At 40.0% G+C, this 26000-nt stretch overlaps 1 protein-coding gene across 3 annotated transcripts in view; it reads left to right on the top strand.

Moving 5' to 3' along the window:
* The first annotated feature begins 16692 nt into the window (after positions 1 to 16692).
* The window catches only part of LOC140203941 (exocyst complex component 3-like), a 74434-nt gene continuing 65126 nt past the window's right edge, over positions 16693 to 26000 (top strand). Inside the window, exons 1-3 of one of the 3 annotated variants that reach the window (XM_072270139.1) lie at positions 16693 to 17090; positions 19808 to 20206; positions 23890 to 24288. In XM_072270139.1, the coding sequence (XP_072126240.1) occupies positions 19831 to 20206; positions 23890 to 24288 (775 nt within the window). In that variant the 5' untranslated portion in view covers positions 16693 to 17090; positions 19808 to 19830. Of the gene's footprint in view, positions 17091 to 19768; positions 20207 to 23889; positions 24289 to 26000 lie in introns of all 3 variants that reach the window. The other 2 variants (XM_072270129.1, XM_072270121.1) reach the window with 2 other exon arrangements.

The following is a 26000-nucleotide window of genomic DNA, read 5'->3' as shown; positions in this document are numbered from 1 at the left end:
CCCTTCGCTGATCCTCCTTCGATCGTCGCTGCCCCTCGGACCCTCGCTGCGAGTCTACCCCATTCAGTGATCTTCCAAATCTCTCCATTCGCGTCTTCTCTCTTTATCTCTCTCTCTCCCTCTGGCAAAATCAACTGCTTCCAGAATCACAAGACAGGGCAACAGAATCCTGATTGGCTAACATGCATCCACAGTCCTGTTATCTCCAGCTATAACCCAAACATTGCTGCTACAGAGAAACCATTACATTAGCAGTGAAGCCTTACAGCACATTACAAATATCATCTGCAAACTTGGCAACAAATCCATCTATTCCATCATCTAAATCATTGATATACAGCATAAAAAGGAACAATCCTAACACAGACCCCTGCGGAACATAACTAGTCACTGGCAGCCATCCAGACAAGGGTCCTTTTATTCTCACTCGCTGCCTCCTACCAATCAGCCAATGCTCTAACCATTCCAGTAACTTTCCTGTAATGTCATGGGCTCTTAACTTGGCAAGCAGCCTCATTTGTGGTACCTTGTCAAAGGCCTTCTGAAAGTCCAAATATACAACATCCACTACAGCTCCTTTATCTGTCCTACTTGAAATCTCCTCAAAGAATTCAAACAGGTTTGTTAGGAAACATTTTCCCTTAAGGAAACCATGTTGACTCTGTCCTATCTTATCCCATGTCACTAAGTACTCTATAATCTCAGCCTTCACAACAGACTCCAACCAGCTAAGCTTAAAAAAGGCTAAAGCAGAATTAGATAAGATTTCAAAACAAATTAAAGACTTAGATAATATTTATGCAATTTCCCCTAATATTGATTTATTCAAACAAAGGGTGGAACTTCAATCACAATATAACCTATCACTAACTCATCCCATTGAGGGCTATTTGCTTAAGTTAAAGAGCCAGTTTTGTACGTTTGGAGATAAAAATAACAAACTGCTCGCATCTCAATTAAAAACAGCTAGAGCCAAAAGGCAAATTTTGAAAATTCGTGGGAAAGATGGTACCCTGGCTTGGGAATATGAAGAAATTAATAAGATTTTTCAAGATTTTTATATTGAACTTTATAAATCTCAATGTCCAGTACATTCTTCTGAAATGAATGCTTTCTTAGGAAAGATTGCTTTCCCTAAAATTTCTGTTGAGGATCAAAAAACTCTTGATGCCCAAATTACCGAAGCCGAAATTCATAAAGCTATTTTTTCAATGCACTCTGGTAAGGTCCCTGGACTTGATGGCTATCCTGTAGAATTTTATAAAAAATTTGGAAAATTGCTTTCTCCGTAAATGTTTGAAATGTTTAAGGGTTCTTTTGTGAAAGGTGATTTACTCTCTACTTTCTATGAGGCTTCTATTTCTTTAATTCTTAAAAGGGATAAAGATCCTACGGACTGTGCCTCATATAGACCTATTTCATTATTGAACGTCAATGCTAAGATTCTGTCAAAGATAATGGCCAATCGGTTGGAGAATATTTTGGGTAAAATTATTTTTAAAGATCAAACAGGTTTCATAAAGGGTCGTTATTCTTTTTCAAATGTTTGGAGACTATTTAACATTATATATTCGTCCTGTTTTAAAACTCCACAATGCGTCATCTCTTTGGATGCTGTGAAAGCATTCGATTGAATGGAATGGGAATATTTATTTAATGTTTTAGAGAAATTTGGCTTTGATGTTAATTTTAATAATTGGATTAGAATGATACATAAAGCTCCTATTGCTACTGTTGTCACTAACAAATGTAGGTCTCCTTTTTTTCAGCTTTCACGGGGAACAAGACAAGGTTGTCCGTTAAGTCCTTTGTTATTTAATTTAATATTAGAACCCCTTGCTATTGCTCTTCGTGAAGCTAAAAATATTCATGGGATTTTTTGTGAATGAGACCATTCATAAGATTTCTCTTTACGCTGATGATTTATTTGTTCATATATCTAATCCCGAAGAATCTATTCCTGTCTTGCTAAAATTATTCAACGAATTTGGAGATTTTTCAGGACATAAAATAAATTTTGGTAAAAGTGAATTGTTTCCTTTAAATGAATCTGTCTCTATATATGATAATACTCCTTTCAAAGTCACGGATTCTTTTAGATATTTAGGTGTTATAATCACTAAAAAATATAAGGATCTTTATAAAGCCAATTTCGTTCCTTTGGTAGACTCTATGAAGTATTTATTTAATAGATGGAGTCCACTTACATTTTTACTTGTTGGTTGTATCCATATAGTTAAAATGATGATTTTACCAAAATGTTTATATTTATTTCAGAATATCCCTGTTTTTTGACTAAGAAGTCTTTTGATTGGATTGATTCTATTATTTTATCTTTTATTTGGAATAATAAAAGACCAAGAATTAGTAAGTGTTACTTACAAAAGTTGAAAAAAGATGGAGGTCTTGCTTTGCGTAATTTAAGAATGTATTACTGGGCTGTTAATGTGTGATACATGTCCTTTTGGTTATATTGGGTTGATAAGAATGATAGGCCAATTTGGGTAGACCTGGAATTGAAAGCTGTGAAACAGTTTTATTTAACCTCACTATTGGGAGTTGCTTTACCTATACAATTAGCTAAAGTTGCTAATTTAAACCTATACCCTGTGATTAAGCATTCTTTACAAATTTGGCTCCAGTTCCGCAATTTTGTTAATCTTAAAAGATTTAAACTTTGTAGGTTAATTTATCGAAATTACTTTTTTAAACCTTCTTTGAGTGATCCAATTTTTTTACTTTGGAAAAATAAAGGTATTAATTTTTTTTTGGATTTATTTAAAGGAGATATATTGATGTCTTTTGAACAATTAGTTGATAAATATTCTCTTTCATACTCACGCTTTTTACAATACCTTCAAGTTAGACATTTCTTACAAAAATATTTAAGTAATTTTCCTTACATATTGGATGCTGATCTGTTAGATACTATTATGAGTATGAACCCTTTGATGAAGGGTTCCACTGGAAGAATTTATAATTTATTATTACAATGGGATAAGCATCCTTTATTTAAGATTAAACAAGATTGGGAAAAGGAACTCAATTTGACTTTTATGACGGAGGATTGGACGTGGATTCTGAAGCTCGTTAACTCTTCTTCAATCTGTGCTAGGCATTCACTGATTCAATTTAAAATTGTACATCGTTACCATTTGACGAGGAGGGTTTGTCTAAAATATTCCCTAATGTTGATAGTTATTGTGATAGATGTAAAACTGAGACAGCTACACTGACACACATGTTTTGGTCTTGCTCTATACTAGAACAGTTCTGGAAGTCAGTTTTTTCGACAATTTCTAAAGCACTTAAAATTAATTTACAACCTAACAAATTAACTGTGCTTTTTGGAATAATTCCTCAAAATATCCACGGTATCTCTGTGTCTGACCAACATGTTATTGCATTTGTTACACTGATAGCTAGGAGGGCCATTTTGTTGAAGTGGAAGGATACAACGGCTCCCATTTTGTCACAATGGTTCTCTCAAGTGATGCTATGTCATAGTTTGGAGAAAATTAGAAGTCGAACCTTTGAACCTTCATTTGATTTTGAGAAAAGATGGGGTTCACTTGCTCGTTATTATCATTTGGGTTAATTGATAGATTTTCTCCATGATCTAATTGTAAATTTTTGTTTTTTTTTTCTTGCTTGTGGTTTGATGTTTATATTTGGAAGCTTTTTTAATGACGCATGGCTCTGGGGTTGTACACCTAATGGGTTTTTTCCCACTTTTTCTGCTTAGTACGTTTTTTTTATTATCACCAAAATTTTTCAATCTTTAAAATAATATTTTTTTTTCCTTGATACATTGTAAGTGTTGCTTACTTTGATGTACCCGTGTTATTTTTGAATAATATAATATTAATAAAAAGATTGAAAAGAAATAACAGACTCCAACATCTTCCCAACCACTGAGGTCAGGCTAACTAGTCTATAATTTCCTTTCAACACACATCAAAGTTGCTGGTGAACGCAGCAGGCCGGGCAGCATCTGTAGGAAGAGGTACAGTCGACGTTTCAGGCCGAGACCCTTCGTCAGGACTAACTGAAGGAAGAGTGAGTAAGGGATTTGAAAGTTGGAGGGGGAGGGGGAGATCCAAAATGATAGGAGAAGACAGGAGGGGGAGGGATGGAGCCAAGAGCTGGACAGGTGATAGGCAAAAGGGATACGAGAGGATAATGGGACAGGAGGTCTGGGAAGAAAGACAAGGGGGGGGGACCCAGAGGATGGGCAAGGGGTATATTCAGAGGGACAGAGGGAGAAAAAGGAGAGTGAGAGAAAGAGGGGGTGTATACATTCCGTCTGGGTAGCCTCCAACCTGATGGCATGAACATCGACTTCTCTAACTTCCGCTAGGCCCCATCTCCCCCTCGTACCCCATCTGTTACTTATTTTTATGCACACATTCTTTCTCTCCCTCTCCTTTTTCTCCCTCTGTCCCTCTGAATATACCCCTTGCCCATCCTCTGGGTCCTCCCCCTTGTCTTTCTTCCCGGACCTCCTGTCCCATGATCCTCTCGTATCCCTTTTGCCTATCACCTGTCCAGCTCTTGGCTCCATCCCTCCCCCTCCTGTCTTCTCCTATCATTTTGGATCTCCCCCTCCCCCTCCAACTTTCAAATCCCTTACTCACTCTTCCTTCAGTTAGTCCTGACGAAGGGTCTCAGCCCGAAACGTCGACTGCACCTCTTCCTACAGATGCTGCTTGGCCTGCTGCGTTCACCAGCAACTTTGATGTGTGTTGCTTGAATTTCCAGCATCTGCAGAATTCCTGTTGTTATAATTTCCTTTCTGCTGCTTCCTAAGGACACCCATGACCCAGGGCATGCCCCCTTCTCATTGTTATTGTCAGGAAGAGGTACAGAAGCCTGAAGGCACACACTCAGTGATTCAAGAACAGCTTCTTCCCCTCTGCCATCTGATTCCTCAATGAACATTGAACCCATGAACACTACCTAATTTTCTTAATATATAGTATTTCTGTTTTTGCACTATTTTAATCTACTTAATAAACATGTATACACTCACTGTAATTGATTTACTTATATATTTTTTCCTCCTATATTATTATCTATTGCATTGTACTGCTGCTAGCAAGCTAACAAATTTCATGCCACATGCTGGTGAAAATAAACCTGATTCTGACTCACATTTAAAGAGCAGTTGAAATTGCTGTATCATTAGAAACATGAGCCAGAGACACAATTAAATTGCAGTCATTCCACAAATGCACTTGCATGGCATTTCAAAGATACTGAACCTAAAACTGAGAACTCCTGTGGGATTGACATTCATAACAGTGAAATACTAATACCAACAAGCCACATTGGGCTTGTATATGGTAAAAACAAGACAGCCAGCATTGTGGGGCTGTGATTGGCCAGACAACTACAACTTGATTAGAGATCTATCCACCACTTACATGCCACATCCCTGGTAATAAAGTCAAAAGAAGGCAAATTAAAGAAGGTACTGCATGAACATCTCTATTTTTTCCAAAACTGATCTGCGCAATGCTTACAATCTAATTCGTATGACAGAAGAGGATGAGTGGAAAGTGGCATTCAGCCCCTCTAATGGCCACTATGAGTACCTTGTGTTGCCTTCGGTCTTGCTAACACCCCCACTGTTTTCCAGACCCTGGTTAACAAAGTGCTCAGAGACGTGTTGAACTAGTTTGTTTTCTTGTATTTAGATCACATCCTTATCTATTCCCAAGAACACACCCAGTATATCCGCAGGGTTCTCAGACAGCTCCTAGAAAGTAACCTGCATACCAAGCCCAAGGAATGCAAGTTCCATAAAGACCAGGTGTCATTTTTGGGCTATATACTTATCCCATCCAATGTTCAAATGGGCCTGGGTAAAGTTCAGGCAGTCACAGAGTGGCCCAAACCATCTATAGTCAAACAGGTGAGGCCCTTCATGGGGTTTGCAAACGTTTATCTCCACTTCATCCGGAATTTTGGCTTTATTACGGCTCCCATAAATGCACTCACTAGGAGGTCCTTGGCAGGATGGATGGATGGTGCCGACTGAGCATTTTTGGGGTTAAGGTGATGTTTCACCACTGCCCCAGTCTGCAACACCCAGACCCATCACAGATATTCATAGTCAAGGTGGATGCATCTGAGGTTGGCATTGGAGTTATCCTCGCTCAGTCCTCTCCTGCAGATAGCCGGATGCATCCTTGTGCCTTTCTTTCCCATCGCTTGACTCCAGACGAGAGTAATTATGATGTTGGGAACCGGGAGCTACTGGTTACGAAGAAGGCACTGGAGGAATGGCCAAATTCTAGAGCGGGCAGAGCATCTTTTCTTGGTTTGGACAGAGCACAAGAACTTCTCCTACATTCAAGAGCAAAGAGACTCAATTCCCATCAAGCCGGGTGGGCTCTCTTCTTCACCTGATCTAATTTAATCCTCACCTATCATCCCAGCGGCAAGAATACCAAGGCTGATGCTGTCTCCTGCCAATTCAACGATCTCAGGACAATGCCAATCCAGAGCCCATCCTTCCTCGCTCGTATATTGTTGTTCCAGTGATCTGGGGAAGAGAGGCAGAGGTGTGGGTCGCCCAAAAGTCGGATCCAGGCCCGGGTGGGGGACCTCCCAACTGGCTGTTTGTCCCTACCGCAGTGCAACACTAAGTGATGGAATCAGGGTCACTCCTCCCATCTGGCTGCCCGTCCGGGAGTTCAATAGACCCAGCAGTTTATTAAGAGGCAATTTTGATGGCCATCTATGTCCCAAGATGTCCACAACTTTGTAACTGCCTGCCCCACCTGTGCTCAGAACAAGACGTCATGCCAGCGTCCTGTACGTCTGCTATCTCCGCCGCCTGTGCCCCACCACCCCTGGGTCCACTTCTTGGTGGATTTCATCATTGGGCTGCCTCCATCCAAAGAAAACACCACCATTCTGGTCTGTGGATCGATTCTCCAAGGCTGCCCACTTCATTGACCTCCCTAAGCTCTTGTTGGCTCGTGAGACTGTCACACTCGTAGCTCAACATGTGTTCAAGCTCCACATCTTCCCTCAAGACATAGTGTCTGATCGTGGCCCACAGTTCACTTTGTGCCTTTGGAAGGCTTTCTGCTCTCTTGTAGGAGCCATGGCCAGCCTCTGGTCTGGGTTCCACCCCCGATCTAATGGCCAGCCTAAGAGAGTGAATCAGCAGTTGGAGATGACCCTGCACTGACTTGCATCTCCCTACCCCACGTCCTGGAGATCCCAATTGGCTTGGGCAGAGATTGCCCACAATAACTTCCGGTCATCCTCCAGCGGTATGTCCCCCTTTGAATGCCAGAAAGGGTTCCAGCCACTGCCCTTCTCTTCCCAGCCACCAAGAGATTGACATAGGAGACCCTGCTGCTGAACAGCTGATCCAATGCTACAAACACACCTGGAGACGAGAAGTCAGGGCTTCTCTGCTGCGCACCCAGGAACAACATGCACAGCAGGCTGATCGGTTGGCATCAAGGAATCTTCCCCTGAAAGTCGAGAGCTTCAAATTGGCACCGCGCTACATGAGACCATTTGTAGAGGAAAAGGCTGCCAACAAGGTATCCTATAGATTATGTTGACCAGCATCACTGAAGATCCACCCAGTGTCCCATGTTTCCCAGCTCAAGCCGGTTACTACCTGTCCGCTGGCCCCACTCAACCCACCACCTCCTCCTGCCCGCCTGGTAAATGGTTTCCTGGTCCATATTGTGCAGCACCTCCGGGTATCTGGCCAGGTACGTGGTTAAGTCCAGTACCTTGTGGATTAGGAAGGGTATGGTCCTGAAGAACATTCTTGGATCCTGGCAAAGGACATCTTCGATAGGGAGGAGAAGATGGCAGTGCAACACAGCGCGCACGGCCTCTCTGGTGAAATGATATCATATTTGTTAAATAGGGGTCGTGCACAATCCTGATTTGATGGAGATGGATGTGAGAAGCACAGAGGAACATCTGGAGAAACTTTTGAAATGCCTGGTTCGCTGCTGCTGCTACTGTGTGATCGAGAATCTCCGGAGGGAAGGCCCCAAATCCTCGGCTTTGCCTGTTGCTGGTGGCTGGGGTTGGGGTTGAAGCACTCGGCAGAGATGGTGCTCGGTGCTCGGTGTCGGAGGGCTGGTCAGAGGCTCGAAGTTTTCGGACGGACTGAGAGTCAGACTGTGGTCGGGTGCTTCCAGGATGCTGCATCGGCCAGTTTGCGGCGCTGGAAGCTCATGGCAGGGAGAGTTTTCTTCCTTCTACCGTCTGCGTGAGTTGTTGGGACTTTCGAGAGACTTTGAGTCTTTTTACCGTGCGCGTGGTCTGTTCTTCATCAAATTACAGTTTTGCTTGCACTGTTGTAACTCTATGTTCTAATTATGTGGTTTTTGTCAGTTTTTCAGTCTTGGTCTGTCTTGTGTTTCTGTGATATCATTCTGGAGGAACATTGTATCATTTCTTAATGCATGCATTACTAAATGACAATAAAAGAGGACTGCATAATCTAATCTAATCATTTTGGATAAGCTGTTCAGGCAGAGGTCTGTGGCATCTCAGGAGCTGTGCCTAGGGAAAGGGGCCCTGTCGCAATCATGGATTCAGCTGTACAGCAGTTTTGACAATTGTGCTTGAGAATATGCACATGTCAGCTCATTATTATTTCATTATGGTGGTATTTAACTCCCTTCTTTTCATTGTAACGCTTGTCAAGTTTGAGCAAAGCACAGCAACGTTACACTGCCTGCTTACATTCGGCCTTGTTTGAGAAAGTGGACTATTGAGTCAACTGATGATGAAGATGAGTTGTATTCGTTTTATATTACTTTCAGCCACAGTGTTGGCATTTAGTCTTCCATTTGAGAGTTTTAGTTAACAACCCTGTTTGGCCTAGTGTTTATTGTTTTTTTCCCCCCTTAAAATGCTGTTTGCATTAAAGTCTGTGAACTAGTGACCCGCTTCAGTGTCTCCCTCCCCATACTTGGGCCATATCCAAATGTACTGACACTGTGGTCTCACTTTTGATGCACAAGGATTACACAAATATCCTGAGAAAATTCAAGCTGTGGTGGATGGCCCAGCACCAAAGGACATGTCACAGTTGCTGTCCTTTTTAGGATTTGTCAGTTACTATAACAGGTTCCTGCCAAACCTGGTTACTAAGCTCCACCCCTTGAACTCATTACCACAGATTGGGAAGAAATAGCGATGGACAGAGCAATATGAGGTGGCTTTTAAAAAGGTAGAGGAAATGGTGACAACAGACACTGTACTCACACATTATGATCCAGATCATCTAGTGAAGTTTGTCTGTGACATCTCACCTTATAGCAGGGGTGGCCAACCTTTTACATTCCATGCGTCAATTCTTTCCCCTCACGAGTTCAGATGCGCCATACCACTCTTGTACCCCCATTCAATTCTTGTAAAAAATGTTAACATAGATCTCATGCATGAAAAAATTGACGCGTGGAATGTAAAAGGTTGGCCACCCCTACCTTATGGTATAGGTGCGGTCATGACACATGTTATAAGTGACAGAACACCATGTTGCCCTACTCCTGCAGAAAAAAGTTACATACAGATTGACAAGGAGGCCTTGGTTCTGGTCTGGGGTGTAAAACATTCAACCAGTACTCGTATGGGAGAGAGTTTACCTTCATTACTGATCACCAACCACGAGTGGCCATTTTCAATCTACAGAAGGGTGTTCCACTAATAGCAGCAGCATGAATGAGGAGCAGTGGTGGCCAAAGAACATGTCACAGTTGCAGTCCTTTTTTAAGATTTGTCAATTACTACGATCGGTTCCCGCCAAACCTGGCTACTGTGCTTTACCCCTTCAACTCATTACTACAGATCGGGAAGAAATAGTAATGGACAAAGCATTGTAAGGTGACTTTCAAAAAAGTAAAGGAAAAGTTGATGTCAGATACTGTCCTCACACATTATGGTCAACATCATTCGGTGAACTTTGCCTGTAACACCTCACCTTATGGTGTAGGTGCAGTCATGTCGCACGTTATGAGTGATGAGTGTGAACGCCCCTTAGATTTTGAATCGTATTCCCTGACTGCAGCAGAGAAAAAATTATGCACAGATTGACAGTGAGGCCTTGAGTCTGGTTTGGGGTGTAAAACATTTCAGCCAATACTTGAACGGAAGAGATTTTACCCTCGTTACTGCTCTCTTTCTTTCTTTCTTTTCTTTTTCTATTAAATTTCATATACACAAATACAGAATTCATAAGGATACTTCTTATAAATCAAAATAAGGTAGCACAAAATGCACTATATATAAATCACACTGATACAATCACGGTATCCCATATTCATAATCAAATAAAATAAATTGAATAATGAAATACAATAATATGGTTAATTATATTATTAAAAAAATCTACACTCACTACCAAGACAAAGCCGTTTGGTAAAAAAAAACAAAAGATAAAAAAGAGTACTTTACCATATAGTGTTTTATAATAATAGCTCAGATCTATGTTTTAATAACAATAACAATTCAAAGATTTTCAAAATAGTTCAGAAAGGGTCCCCATAGCGTTTGAAAATCTTGATTAGAATCAGAAATCGAACAAAGAATCTTCTCTAAATTTAAACATGACATAACATCGCATAACCATTGAGCATGTATAGGGGGGGCAACCTCCTTCCATTTAAGCAAGATCACCCTCCTAGCCATAAGAGAAATAAAAGCCAGCACCCACAAATGAGAAGGCTCCAAAATTATAGCTCTTTCCTCGACAATACCAAATAAGGCAGTCAAAGGATTGGGTTTAAAGTTAACTTTAAAAAGTACAGAAAAGGTTTGGAATACATCTTTCCAATATTTTCAAGGCTCAAATATGACCAAAACATATGAATTAATGAAGCCCCTCCATTATTACATCTGTCACAATAAGGAGATATATCTGCAAAAAAATAAGAGAGCTTGTCTTTAGACATATGAACCCTATGTACCACTTTAAATTGTAGGAGGGAATGACAAGCACATAACGATGAAGAATTAACCATTTTGAAAATAGCCCTCCAGGTCTCATCAGGTAATGAAGTCTGTAAATCCTTTTCCCAATCTTTTTTAGTTTTGTCTAAAGGAGCCACTCTCAGTCCCAACAACAGGCCATAAATATAAGATATTGAGCCATTATCAAAAGGTTTCAAATTAAAAATTACATCTATTATGTTCTTATCCGGGCTGGTAGGAAGTATATGTAGTTTAGATCTTAAAAAATCTCTAATCTGTAGGTATCAAAAAAAGTCGGCATTTGATAGGTTATATTTCATTGAGAGCTGCTTGGAAGAAGAAAAGGGTCCCTCCAACAAACAGATCCTGAAACCGTTTAATGCCTAATCTATCCCAATCTCTAAACAACAGATTATTTTTTAAAAAATAGATGGTTTAAAAAAGAATTAGAAAAAATAGGACTAGAAAGGGAAAATCTCAATAAACCAAAATGTTTTCTAAACTGTAGCCAGATCCTCAAAGTGTGTTTAACCACCAAACTGTCAGTTAATTTATTTAAAGATAAAGGAAGAGAGGATCCAAGAGAGAAATAATAGAAAATTTCATTAACAGAGTTGGCTTCCAAAAAGACCCATATTGGATAATCCTCACAATTAATATAATATAACCAGAATGTAAGATCCGTATGTTAATTGCCCAATAATATAACCTAAAATTGGGTAGAGCAAGGCCTCCATTCTTTTTAATTTTTTGAAGGTGGGCTTTATTTAATCAGGGTTTTCTGTTCTTCCATATATAGGAAGAAAGAATCAAATCTAAAGAATCAAAAAAAGACTTAGGAATAAAAACAGGTACGGTTTGAAAAATGTATGTAAATTTAGGTAAAATATTCATTTTAATAGAATTAATTCGACCAATCAATGATAAAGAGAGAGGCGACCAATTAGAAAGTGTCTTTTTCACATAATTCATTAAGGTTAGAAAATTTTCTTTGAATAGATCTTTATCATTCTTAGTGATTGTTACACCCAAATATGTAAGTGTTTTCTTACAATTTTAAAAGGAAGGTTAATATCAGTTGGTATCAAATTATTTAAAGGAAACAATTCACTCTTATGTAAATTCAATTTATATCCTGAAAACTGACTAAGATTAGTCAGTAAAAGAAACATAGAGGGTATAGAAGTTGTAACATTAGATATAAAAAGCAATAGGATATCAGCATAAAGCGAGACTTTATGAATAGTACCTTTCCTTAAGATACCGGTGATATCTTTAGACTCTCGAAAGGCAATTGCTAAAGGTTTTAATACCAAATCAAAAAGCAAAGGGCTCAACGGACATCCTTGTCTGGTTCCACTGTTTAATTGGTTTAGAATTCTGGAAGTTAGTAAGGACCTGAGCGGAAGGAGATAAGTAAAGTAATTTAATCCAATGAATAAAATTGGGCCCAAAATCAAATTTTTCTAAGGTTTTAAATAGGTAATTCCATTCAACTCAGTCAAAAACCTTCTCCACATCCAGAGAAAGACTTTTTTTTAAAAATGGATCTTTCTGGCTCATCCACAGTTTCTGCTTTGGAAACACCTGGATTGTCCTCTTTGCTACACAGTCCTCAGTACACTTGCTGATAAAATCTGTGATTGTTGAGACATAACTTGAGAAGCTTATCTAACTTCCCTTTCTTTATTTCTTTAATTCTTATTCAATGGTTCTTCATTGCTTTTTTTTTTCAAATTTTCCAAATCTTCCAATTTCCCACAACTCTTGGTGACTTTGTATGCATGAGCTCCTAGTTTGATACCTTCCTTTATTTAAGCCTGGCTCTCCCATCTTTACTGTCCTTTGAACTGGAATATATTTTTGTTGAGCACTGTGAAAATTTTCTTTGAATATCTTCCACTGTTCCACAATTGTTCTACAATATTCTGGCATGGACTATAAGGGCCAGGCTGGCCTGTTTCCAAGCTGTAATTGTTATATGGTTATATGGTTATAGCCTCCTTATGGAATGGACATTTTTTCTGGTAGCAGTATTACAAAACAGGAAGAGTCAACGTGGATTTATGACAGTGAAACCATGTTTCAAACCTAGAGAATAGATAGGAGGAAATCAGGTGATGTGGTGTTTTGGAACATAAGAAGCTCTTTGCAAGAGTGCCACACAATGTATTATGAATAAAAATTAGGGAATACATTACTATGCATACTAAACTGGTATGAAATGAGGGTTGATTCATGAAATGATTGACTGATTAAAAAAGGCTAAGTATAGTTAATTTTTTTGTTTTGTGGCTGTGAATAGTGGACTGCTGCAGCCCCAGTTGTTCACAAATTATATATCCACTCTTGGTGATGATACTAAGCTAGGTGGCAGTGTGGCTGGTGAGGAGAGTTCTGAGAAGTGGAGATGGATGGAATGTATGGACAATGATGAATATCACGCACATACCTCCATGAAAAATAGTGACAGGTTGCAAGACATTGGTGATCAGAGGACCTAGCTGTCTTTGGGAATGAATCACCACAACATTTTGCTAGTTGGTCTTTTCACAACATGTTTTGGACACAAGGGATGCTTTCACCATATAGGGAGCCAGCGTCTGGCATATTGTGTGGAGGTCCTATCTCCCAACCAAATAAAGGGTATATTTGTGAAGCGGGGAGTGCAGTGTAGGTACATCAAGTTGATTCCTCAGCTGGGCAGTTTATGATATGAGGAGAGATTAAGTAGGCCAGGCCCATGCTCTATTGAGTTTAGAAGGATGATAGGAGATCTAATTGAAAGGTATAATATTCATTACAATGCTTAACAATAAATAGAAGGTGACATTTGCTCTGGCTGGAAATAGGGTAGAAAATCAAGAAAAGGATGAGCAGAATGCTCTTTGTACAAAGTGCAATTAATTTTGGAATTCTTGAGAGGGTTGTAGAAGCTCAGGTGCTGAATATATTCAAGACAGAGATTAGTAGCTCTTTTAGACATTAAAATACTCAAGGGTTATACATTAAGTGCAGGAATGTCTTACCGAGGTAAAAGGTCAGCCATGAACTCATTGAATGATGGAGAAGACATAAGTAGTGGAGAAATGCAGGTATCCTAATCTTAATTTTATTATGTTCTAATGAGTTGATTATAAGAAAGCATTACTACATGGCAGTGCTTCTTGTGAGACAATTTGGCAAACTGAGGCAAATAGTGATCATTGATATAAGCGCACTTTGATCACTTTTAACCCAACAAATATCACCTAATACCTCTCCCTGACTGGCTGCCATCCAACCACCCCACGAGTACCCATAAAGCTGAAATCCTCAACCTGTTTTATTCCTAGCTTTGTCTAATCTCTACACCTCCGCATTGTTCTCACTGCCTTAAATCTAGCTTCTACCAGCTGTCAGCTCTACTAAGTGTCACAGTAGGTTGCTAAGAGAGTAGATACTCACTGCGACCATGTGAATTGCCTGCCAAGGTAGTGCATGTTGCTAGGTTAATTGCCATCATTGTAAATTGTCAGCAGCGTGTAGGCAAGGGATACAATCGGACAGAGATGATGAGGATGTAGGGAGAATAAAAACATAGGATTAATGTTAGTGGGTGGTGATGGCTGACACTGACTCAGTGGGCTTTATGACTCCTGTGCCCATGTCCTACCAAGTTCTTTTCATTCATCACTGCCATGCTTTCCTTGTTTTTAAAATGCATAAATTAGCTCTCTGCCTCCCTCTCTCTCCCTTCTGGTGAAGATAGTGCCGAGCAGCAGTCTCCATTGAGGTCATGGTTTGGTTTTAGCTGTTTTTTTTTTAAAAGTTTGTATGTGTGGTTTTAGGGACAGAGAAGGAGTTAGGCATCAGGTTGGCGTTTCAAGACAGGGATGTGGAAGGGTTAAAGGTCAGACCAGAGTCTAGGCTTCAACTCCATGCTCGGAAGCCAGTGATGTGGATGTGTGATGAGGATGTGTGATGAAGGACATTGTGAATGTCAGACCGTGCCAAGTCAGTGGATCCTGGAATTGCCAATGCAAGCAGGATGCATGAGGACTGGTGAGTCAACAGGCCAGGAGATTGAGGTCCCATCATCAGCTGGTCCAGAGGTTGACAGTGAAGGCTGAAGCAAAAAAGTCTTGTTTTGCAGTTGTTGCTTTATTGCTTGCTGTGTGTGTTGTTCTGCTGAATATTGGGGGCATGCTATGTTGTCGCTGGAATGTGTGGAAACACTTGTGGGCTGCCCTGTGGTATGCAAGACACCTTCGAGGAGCAGTGCCTCAGAAAGGTGCTGTCCATTACCAAGGACCCCCATCACCCAGGGCGTGCCTTCTTCTCGTTGTTACCATCAGAAGGGTGCTGTCCATTACCAAGGACCCCCATCACCCAGGATGTGCCCTCTTCTCGTTGTTACTATCAGAAAGGTGCTGTCCATTACCAAGGACCCCCATCACCCAGGACGTGCCTTCTTCTCGTTGTTACCATCAGAAAGGTGCTGTCCATTACCAAGGACCCCCATCACCCAGAATGTGACCTCTTCTCGTTGTTACCATCAGAAAGGTGCTGTCCATTTCCTAAATGGATATTGAACCCATGAACATGACCTCACTTTTTATATATATTGTTTGTTTTGCACTTTTTAAAATCTAATGTATAATTACAGACACACACTGTAATTCATTTACTTATTTTCTCTATATGTATTGCATTGAACTGCTGCTGGTAAGTTAGCAAATTTCACGAAACATTTTGGTGATAATAAACCTGGTTCTGCCCCCAGAACAAACAATGCATTCCACTGTACGTGTGGTAAGTAAATGAATCTGAATCTGTTTGCTTTCATGGCCCGAACCTCTGCATCTTCTTGAATCGGAATCTGAATCTGCATCTTCTTGAATCTTCATCTTCTTGAATCTTCATCTTCTTGAATCTGAATCTTCATCTTCATCTTCATCTTCTTGAATCTGAATCTTCATCTTCATCTTCTTGAATCTTCATCTTCTTCATCTTCATCTTCATCTTCTTGAATCTTCATCTTCATCTTCTTGAATCTGAATCTGTTTGCTTTCATGGCCCAAACCTCTGCATCTTCTTGCAGCCATTCATCAGATTTCCCCACAACCTCATCTCTGGCCTCCCGTTCATCCTTAGCTCCTGCCTGGCTTCTATTTCAGTTACCATCTCTTTTGAAATATGGTATAGATTTTGTCTCAACCTATGGACCAAGCTGTAGATTCAGAAACTTAACTTGCTGTACTTAATTTTCATATCTTCTTTCTGCTTGTTACCCCAATTCAGGTGCATCTCATCAATCAACCAACTCTCTTGTTTGAATATATTTAAAATAAGGGAAGGGTTTCCAGTGTAAGTACACACGGTGCAAAAATTCTGTTTAGGACTCGGAGATTCATATTAAACTTAAGTGTACAAAAGTGAAGACATAAAGTGATAATCTTCCATTTAAACATTATGAAATCTAACAGCCCGATCTTAGCTCGGTGGTTAGCAACTCTTACAGACTTTATGGTTATATTAATCAGCATCATCACTTAGCACTTCTGTATTCACAGCTTAATCGAGTCCCGGTTCACTTCATACACGCAGGCACCTGTGCACCCATATCCAGTTTAAATTGAGTTTCTGGGGTATTCTCTGCCACATCGTTGGTGGGCGGGTTTAGTGGTGTTATACGATTGCCTCGTTGTGGCAGGTAAAAGTGAAAGTGAAAGGTTTACCTCTTACTTGCCTAAAGAAAGTCTTTTTTAAAATGCGCATGAAAAACAAGACGGGTGTAATTACAAGTCTAATTCGGGGACTCGTCTGACACCTAGGCTCTCCGAACGGACGATGGATAACAACGGGGACCCAAAGCAAAACCTGATTACACCTGGACTCTGACCGGACTGCCTTTTTAAAGGACCCCAAGACCGGACTTTCTTTTATGCCCGGCCTCTAGAACGAAGTCCAGTCGACAGCCGGACTTCCAGAACGAATTCTGGTTGATGACTACGCTGTAGAACTGGTTCTGACCATTTGGTTCTTTGAGGTGTTCTCTCATGATTATCTGGGTATTCCCAAGGATCACTTCACGGCTTGACGTTTTCCAAAGTTAGTGGCCGTACTCGATTCAGCATAACGTAGTAAGTATGTGATAATTAGTCACGTCCAAACCAACTGTCCACGAAAGTAATTTGTATTTTCTTTCCCTTTCTTTAATGTCTTTGTTTAAAGTATGGAGTGGAGCATTAAGCCTTCAATGTTTAATTATTGGACTCGCATCAGGTTTGGTGTATCATCAGGTTCAGATATTAATATAAGTGCGCTTCTTTATTTGTTTTTAAGCTATTTTGTTTGCATTTTCTTCTTTTTTAATGGATTCGTTTTGCATTTTCTGCCATGTTCTTTTGTTTTTGTTTCGGAACGCGATCCTGTCGATCAAGTTTTGCGTGCTCAAGTTCTGTTATCAGAAATTCACGGGACTTCTGGGAAGATAGGCAAGCGAGACTGACCTTGGATGTTTCTTAGTGTACGATCGCCGACGGCTATTTGCTATTCGTGTTTCTGATCCTGAGCTTCTTTATTTCATGGATCAGAATATTACATTCTATCCACTCTTCATTTCCTCAAGGACTAAAGGCGATTCCCAAATTCCTGTTACTGTTTCTTCCAGCTCTGCTTATTACTTACATTAACATATTATTTCCATTTATTTTTTCCTTTTTCTCCTTTTCACCTATTCCCTCTCTTTATTCCTTTCTCACTTGCTTCTAATTCATCCACTTTTCTTTCATTTCTGGTGCTTCCCTTTTCTTTCATTGAACACAATGGTCATGAGGACAAAGACGCCACAAAGACGATGCTGTTTGATTAATGTCCCATCAATTACCAATCTTACTCACTCTTTGTAAGAGCCTTCAAACTAAGCAGTGTTTCCACGTGTATCTGCATGTGTATGTCTACAAACTCCAGATACAATTTTTAAAAGCTTCTGCAGGTAACTGAAAAGAGCAACTAAATGTTGTCCCTTAGAGGAATTTGCAATGGAAATTGAAGTAATGACAGAGACTTAGAATAAACATTAAAATGAAAGCATTACAATGATAGTAGAAAATCAAAGGCAAAGAAAGGGAGGAAATAAAAAAAACTGTCATTAGGGATTAAAGATGGATAAATCCAAGGATCATTAGAGATGGTGGTTCATTGGTTAAGATTTTCATTGGACTGAAAGCAAAAATGATAGGCCAGTGAGCTTGAAGTTTTTGAGAAAATGCTAGAAACCACTGTTAAGTGGTTGCAGGACAATTTGAAAATCATAAGACGATCAAATAGTTATTGATGTTTGCATTGGTCAATTAGTTTTCCAGTTCTTGGTAACTAATTGGATTGATAAGGATGCAGGTGCACTCACACTCACCGGGGGTTGTGTTTCTAGAAAATGGGCCATGTCATAATGTTCTGTAATGCAAAGCTATGCCATCTGAATATGGGCCCAGAAATACAAATTGAGAGTATAATGTTGTTTTATTTTTTCAGAAACTCCATAAGTATGCAGTTCATTCTGTAGGAAAATATATTTTGAGATATGGAATGGACATCACCCACCCACCCACCAACCACCTTCCCGTTTCCCACTGACCTGGTCTCACCTCCTCCCTGCCAGTTCGTGCTCCTTACGCATCCCCCACCCCACACCTTATTCTGGTTTCTCCCCCTTCCTTTTCAGTTCTGATGAAAGGTCTCGGCACAATATGTCGACTGTTTGTTCTCTTCCATGGGCGCTTCCTGACTTGCTGAATTCCTCCAACATTTTGTGTGTGTTACTGGAGCCCTTCTAACTTTTTCTTGAAAACTGCTTTCTGCTTCGATATCAATTTATCTATAATAATGGTGTGTAGTCAGCTTTTCCTGAATTGTATCTTAAGTCAGTAAATTTGGCTTTCAGTAGGAATTCTAAATTGGGCAATCTTTAGGATTATATGACATCCTCTTGTTGTGTTGATTCGTATTTCTCTTTTATTTGAACCCATAATATTTGCACCTAATTTGGAGAAATAACACAACATTGATATAAAATAAGTGAACAGACAAATGTACAGTCCTGATGAAGGGTCTCGGCCCAAAACGTTGAATGTTTACTTTTTTCCATGGATGCTGCTTGGCCTGCTGAGTTCCTCCAGCATTTTGTGTGTTTTTCTTTGAAATGTACAGAGCATGTTGCCTTTATGGAATAGGTTTTCAGACAATGTGGTTAAAGCAGATACAATAACAACATATAAGAGGTATTTAATTATTGTGTAAGCCTTGTCATTTAAACCCATCAGGACCCAGAGTCTTCCAGCCCACAGCTCCAACAACAAATTCAGTACAACTGCCCTGTCATCTGTAATTTTCCTACATTCATCTCTTCCTGTTCTTGTTGATTTGAAGAGGTCTGCTGTGCAGTATGTAGACAAGTACTGAATCCTTACGTTGTTGTGAGACCTGTGGTAAAGATCACATGCTTGTGCACAATGTCCTGAAGAAACATCTTTGCCCAAAAAGACAACTGTTTAGTCATTTCCATAGAAGCGCTGATCTGCTGAGTTCCTCCAGCATTTTGTGTGTTTTTCTTTGAAATGTACAGTCTGCTTTCTAGCCTTGCAGCCAAAATAATCACATTGAGCTTGCTCTACACTGAACCAGAGTAATGTAAGATTTTCAAATCCATTTCAATGTAACCATTGTCCATTTAAAATATTTTAACTGAATGATTTAAAGGTATTACTATAAATAAACTATCAGATATATTTTAATAACATTTTCATTTTATTTTCCTAAGTACAGAAAAGGCACTGATTTTTTAAAAAATTGTATTTAGAAGTACTTCCGAAAAGCAAGACAATGTCAAATACGGAAATGGTATTAAATGACAATTTACCCAGTGCTGAAGATTCACCAGGTCAAGGCCAGACTGCTGGTAATACTTCAGAAATTGAAGATGGAAGAAATAAAATGAGACAAAGACCCTTCAAAAACAGCGAGAACGAAAGCGGCAATGCAGAAGCCAAAGTGCCTGATGAAAGTCCAAAAGAACAGAAAGCATTCTTTAAAAATATTTACCGATTAAGTAAGAGGAAATTAAGTTCCTCATCTCCAAAATCTTCAGACAAAGATGTAACAAAGGTTATGTCCAATGCAAACACAGCTAATAACCTAACAGAAGAAGAAGTGCGTGTGGAAGACAAGACAGTTGAGAACACAAAGTCTCCATTGTCAGGTAAAAATATAGACATTAATTGGGGGTAAAATGCATTGAAGTGTTTTGTTTTATTGTCATTGATCTAATCAATAAACTAAACTCTTCTGTTAGCACAGTAGCATAACAGATATATTCCAAACAAGAAGAAATTTTCAAATGGAAGAAGGACACTACTGTGGCTGACAAGTGAAGTCAGAGCTAAAGTAAAAGCAAAAGAGGGGGCATACAAGGAAGCCAAAGCTAGTGGGAAGATAGAGGATTGGGAAGCTTTTAAAAACTTGCAGAAGGAAACTAAGAAGGTCATTAGAAAGAAAAAGATGAATTATGAAAGGAAGCTGGCAACTAATATCAAAGAAGATACTAAAAGCTTTTTTTAAGTATATAAAGGGTAAAAGACAGTCAAGGGTAGATATAGGACCAATAGAAAATGACGCTGAAGATTTTGTAATGAGTGTCACAGAGATGGCAAAGGAACTGAATGCATATTTTGCATCTGTCTTCACAGTGGAAGACACCTGTAGTATACCGGACATTCGAGAGTGTCAGTGGAGTGAAGTATGTGCAGGGAAAATTACGACTGAGAAGGTGGTCAGGAAGTTAATGGTCTGAGGGTCGATAAATCCCCTGGACCTGATAGAATGCACCCTTGGATTCAAAAGGAAGGAGCTGGAGAGATTGCAAAGGCATTAACAATGATCTTTCTAGTTTTGATAGATTCTGGCATTGTACTGGATGACTGGAAAATTGCAAATATTACTCTGCTATTTAAGAAGGGTGGGAGGCAGCAGAAAGGAAACTATAGACCTGTTATCCTGACATCAGTGATCAGTGGTTGGGAAGTTGTTCGAATAGATTGTTAGGGATGAGATTACAGAGTACCTGGAAGCACATGACAAGATAGGCCAAAGCCAGCATGGTTTCCTGAAGGGAAAATCCTGCCTGACTAACCTACTGCAATTTTTTGAGGAAATTACAAGCAGGGTAGACAAAGGAAATGCAGTAGATACGGTGTATTTGGATTTTCAGAAGGCCTTTGACAAGGTGCCGCACATGAGGCTGCTTAGTAAGATGAGAGCCCATGGATTACAGGGAATTTACTAGCACGGGTGGAGCGTTGTCTGATCATCAGAAAATAGAGTGGGAATAAGGGTTATTCTGGCTGGCTGCCAGTTACCAGTGGAGTTCCACAGAGGTCGGTGTTGGGATCTCTGCTTCTTATGATGTATGTCAATGATTTGGACTATGGGATTAATGGACTTGTGGCTAAATTTGCCAATGATACAAAGCTAGGTGGATGAGAGGGTAGTGTTGAGGAAATAGAGAGCCTGCAGAGAGACCTAGGTAATTTAGGGGAATTGGCAAAGAAATGGCAAATGAAAATCAGTTTTAGAAAGTGTATGACCATGCACCTTGGTGGAAGAAATAAATGGGCAAACTATTATTTAGATGGGTAGAAAATTCAAAATGCAGAGATGCAAAGGGACTTGGGAGTCCTTGTGCAGGATACCCTAAAGGTTAACCTCCAGGTTGAGTTGGTGGCGAAGAAGGTGAATGCAATGTTGGCATTCATTTTTAGAGGTATAGAATATAAGAGTAGGGATGTGATGTTGAGGCTCTATAAGGCACTTGTGAGACCACACTTGGAGTATTGTCTGCAGTTTTGGGCTCCTTATTTTAGGAAGGATATATTGACATTAGAGAGGATTTAGAGAAGCTTCACGAGAATGATTCCAGGAATGAAAGGGTTACTGTATGAGGAACATCTGGCAGCTCTTGAGCTGTATTCCCTGGAGTTCAGGAGAATGAGGGGGGATCTCATAGAAACATTCCAAATGTTAGAAGGCCTGAACAAATTAGATATGGCAAGCAACACACATAAAAGTTGCTGGTGAACGCAGCAGGCCAGGCAGCATCTCTAGGAAGAGGTGCAGTCGATGTTTCAGGCCGAGACCCTTCGTGACCGAGACCGTCCTGACGAAGGGTCTCGGCCTGAAACGTCGACTGCACCTCTTCCTAGAGATGCTGCCTGGCCTGCTGCGTTCACAAGCAACTTTTATGTGTGTTGCTTGAATTTCCAGCATCTGCAGAATTCCTGTTGTTTAGATATGGCAAAGTTATTTCCCGTGGTAGGGGAGTCTAGGACAAGAGGGCACGACTTCAGGATTGAAGGACATCCATTTAGAACAGAGAGGTGGAGAAATTACTTTAGTCAGAGGGTGGTAAATCTGTGGAATTTGTTGCCATGAGCGGGTAGGGAGGCCGAGTCATAGGGTGAATTTAAGGCAGAGATGGATAGGCTCTTGATTAGCCAGGGCATCAAAGGGCATGGGGTGAAGGCAGGGGAGTGTGGATGACTGGAAGGATTGGATCAGCCCATGATTGCGTGGTAGAGCAGACTCAATGGGCTGAATGGCCTACTTCTGCTCCTATATCCTATGATCTTGTGGTCCTTGCTGTGCTATCTATATGATCAGGGTTCAATTCACCCTATGACTGCATGAGTTGCCTCCAATGTTCCAGTTGTACAAATTAGGGTTAGTAAGTTGTAGACATGTAGAATTAGGCTGTTCAGCCAATTGAATATGCTCAGACATTCAACCATAGCTGACTTATTCTCCCCCTCAACCCCATTTCACCTACCTTCTCCCCATAATCTTTGACACCTTACTAATCAAGAACAAATCAACCTATACAGAGGTTGGTTCCAGAAAGAAGCATTTTTCAAGGAGTGACTTAACAGATATTGTGTAATTAAATTTCTCTAGTATGCTTTGACTGTCTATTTCAGTTTTCTACTGACTCCAATGCCAGAATTATTTGCAAATACAGTTAGAAGTTCAGTGTTGCATATAAGTTATTGTTTATCACAAAAAAATTGTTTCACCAATAAGAGTAAATAACCAAGTGTAGCAATGTCATAAAAGCTGTTCTACTTCCCAAGACCCACTGACTTGTGGTTTAGTTTAACATTCCAGCAACAATTGTGCCTGCAGTAACTGATTGCTGGGAGGTGAAAGATTTAAAAGGGTCCTGAGGGACAACTTATTTGTGCAGAGCATGTTGCCTCTATGGAATGGGTTGTCAGACAATGTGGTTAAAGCAGATATGATACAACATATGAAAGATATTTACTTATTGTTTAAGCCTCATCATTTAAACCCATCAGGACCCAGAGTCTTCCAGCCCACAGCTCCAACAACAAGTTCAGTACAATTGCCCTGTCACCTGTTTTCCTACGTTCATCTCTTCCAATTCTTGTTGATTTGGAGAGGTCTGCTGTGCAGTATGTAGACAAGTACTGAATCCTTATGTTGCTGTGAGACTTGTGGTAAAGACCACATGCTTGTGCACAATGTCCTGAAGAAGCATCTTTGCCCAAAAAGTCAACTGTTTAGTCATTTCCAAAGAAGCTGCTGATCTACTGAGTTCCTCCAGCATTTTTTGTGTTTTTCTTTGAAATGTACAGTCTGCTTTCCAGCCTTGCAGCCAAAATAATCACATTGAGCTTGCTCTACACTGAACCAGAGTAATGTAAGATTTTCAAATCCATTTCAATGTAACCATTGTCCATTTAAAATATTTTTGACTGAATGACTTAAAGATATTACTATAAATAAACTATCAGATATATCTTAATAACATCTTCATTTTATTTTCCTAAGTACAGAAAAGGCACTGATTTTTTTAAAAATTGTATTTAGAAGTACTTCCGAAAAGCAAGACAATGTCAAATACAGAAATGGTGTTAAATGACAATTTACCCAGTGCCAAGGATTCACCAGGTCAAGGCCAGACTGCTGGTAATACTTCAGATATTGAAGATGGAAGAAATAAAATGAGTCAAAGACCCTTCAAAAACAGCGAGAACGAAAGCGGCAATGCAGAAGCCAAAGTGCCTGATGAGAGTCCAAAAGAACAGAAAACATTCTTTAAAAATATTTACCGATTAAGTAAGAGGAAATTAAGTTTCTCACCCCCAAAAACTTCAGACAATGATAAAGCAAGGGTTATGTCAAATGAAAACACAGCTTATAACCTAACAGAAGAAGAAGTCTGCGTGGAAGATAAGACAGTTGAAAACACGAAGACTCCATTGTCAGGTAAAAATATAGACATTAATTAGGGATAAAACGCATTGAAGTGTTTTGTGTTCCTTGCAAAGAAACAGCTGCATTACAGCTGTTTGATCTCTCAAATTATGCACTTTTTTTGTCATTGATCTAATGGATAAATTAAAGTCTTCTGTTAGCATGGTAGCATAGCAGTTAGTGTACACTTCGCTGTGCTATCTGTCTGATCAGACTTCAATTCTCCCCATGACTGCATGAGTTGCCTCCAATGTTCCAGTGGTACAAATTAGGGTTACTAAGTTGTACACATAAGACATCGGAGCAGAATTAGGCTGTTCAGCCAATTGAATGTGCTCAGACATTCAATCATAGCTGACTTATTCTCCCACTCAACTCCATTCTTCTACCTTCTCCCCATAACCTTTGATACCCTTACTAATCAAGAACCTATCAACCTAAGACTGGTTCCACAAAGAAGCAATTTTTCAAAGAATGACTGAACAGATATTTTGTAATTAAATTTCTCTAGCATGCTTTGACTGTCTGTTTCAATTTTCTACTGACTTCAATGTCAGAATTATTTGCAAATGCTATTAGTAGTTCAGTGTTGCATATAAATTGTGTTTATCACATATAAGACTGTTCCACCTGAAACACCCTGGTTTCCTCGGCTGCGTAACTCTATGGAAGACTATCTCTAGCCCCAACAAACTTGTGAGACTGTCAGCCAGTTTGGGTTATTGTTGAAGATAAAGGGATGATGTGGAATGTGTGCCATCCAATTAGCGGGAGGTTTTTCTTGGTGAGGGACAATAAGGTTGGTCTTGGGCTTTTCTTCAAGAGGAGATGAAGAAAATGAAGAGAGATGACAATGGGGAGAACCGGTCATAGCACACGATCTGGTGGGAGACCCATTCGTTCGAGATGGATTGCGAGCGACATTCAGAAGGTGGTGTGTGCTTTCACGTTGACGGAGGGCCCAGAGCATGAGTGACAGAGAAGTTCCAGATGAGCTCCAACTTCTGCACATTTGACTGTTTAATTAGAATGGGCCCTTTTCTTTTTGTTATTTTTTACTAAACTCTTAGGTAAGATTCATAAATATAATTCCTTTAATCGTATACAGTGTACCGTCTGTTATCTCGTGGCATTAATTTGTAATAGGGTAGCGAATTACACAGCATCCACACAAACAGGGTTTGGGTGGCTCGAGCCTTAATCTCACACGTTTGGCTGGGCCGGAGATGGTCTTCCCGAGACTTGTGCAGCCGAGGAAACCAGTGTTTCATATGCTTCCCAGGTAGCCCCAAATTCTTTGAGGACTCAATCTCCCAGCATGAGTTGGGAGAACCTAACCTTTTGATCATAACTCTTCTTATTTCCTTGATTTTGCTTGGCAGCCACAACTTCAGCTAATTCATAAGTCTTTTTCAGCTCCTTCTCATATCAGACAGATACTTCAGATAAGTCGTCAGTGGTGGATCTCCCAAAACAAAAGGTCGATGGGCAACCTCGCCTCGCACCCAAACATCAGCTAATATGGCGAGTACCTGGTAGCTTCATTTCGTGTAGAGTTGTATCTGTGGACCAGATGTCCAATATGCAAACTCCACTTGTTCTTTTTGCTGATCTCCAAGGTTCTGAGCATGTCTAGCAAGGTGGGATTAAACCTCTCAGGCTGGGGACCACCCTGTGGGTGATCAGGCATAGTCCTTGACTTCTTGACTCCAAGTTCAGTAACT

The sequence above is a fragment of the Mobula birostris genome, chromosome 1 (genome assembly GCF_030028105.1).
Source record: "Mobula birostris isolate sMobBir1 chromosome 1, sMobBir1.hap1, whole genome shotgun sequence".
Classification (NCBI taxonomy): Eukaryota; Metazoa; Chordata; class Chondrichthyes; order Myliobatiformes; family Myliobatidae; genus Mobula; species Mobula birostris.
This window is presented reverse-complemented; position numbering and strand designations above follow the sequence as displayed.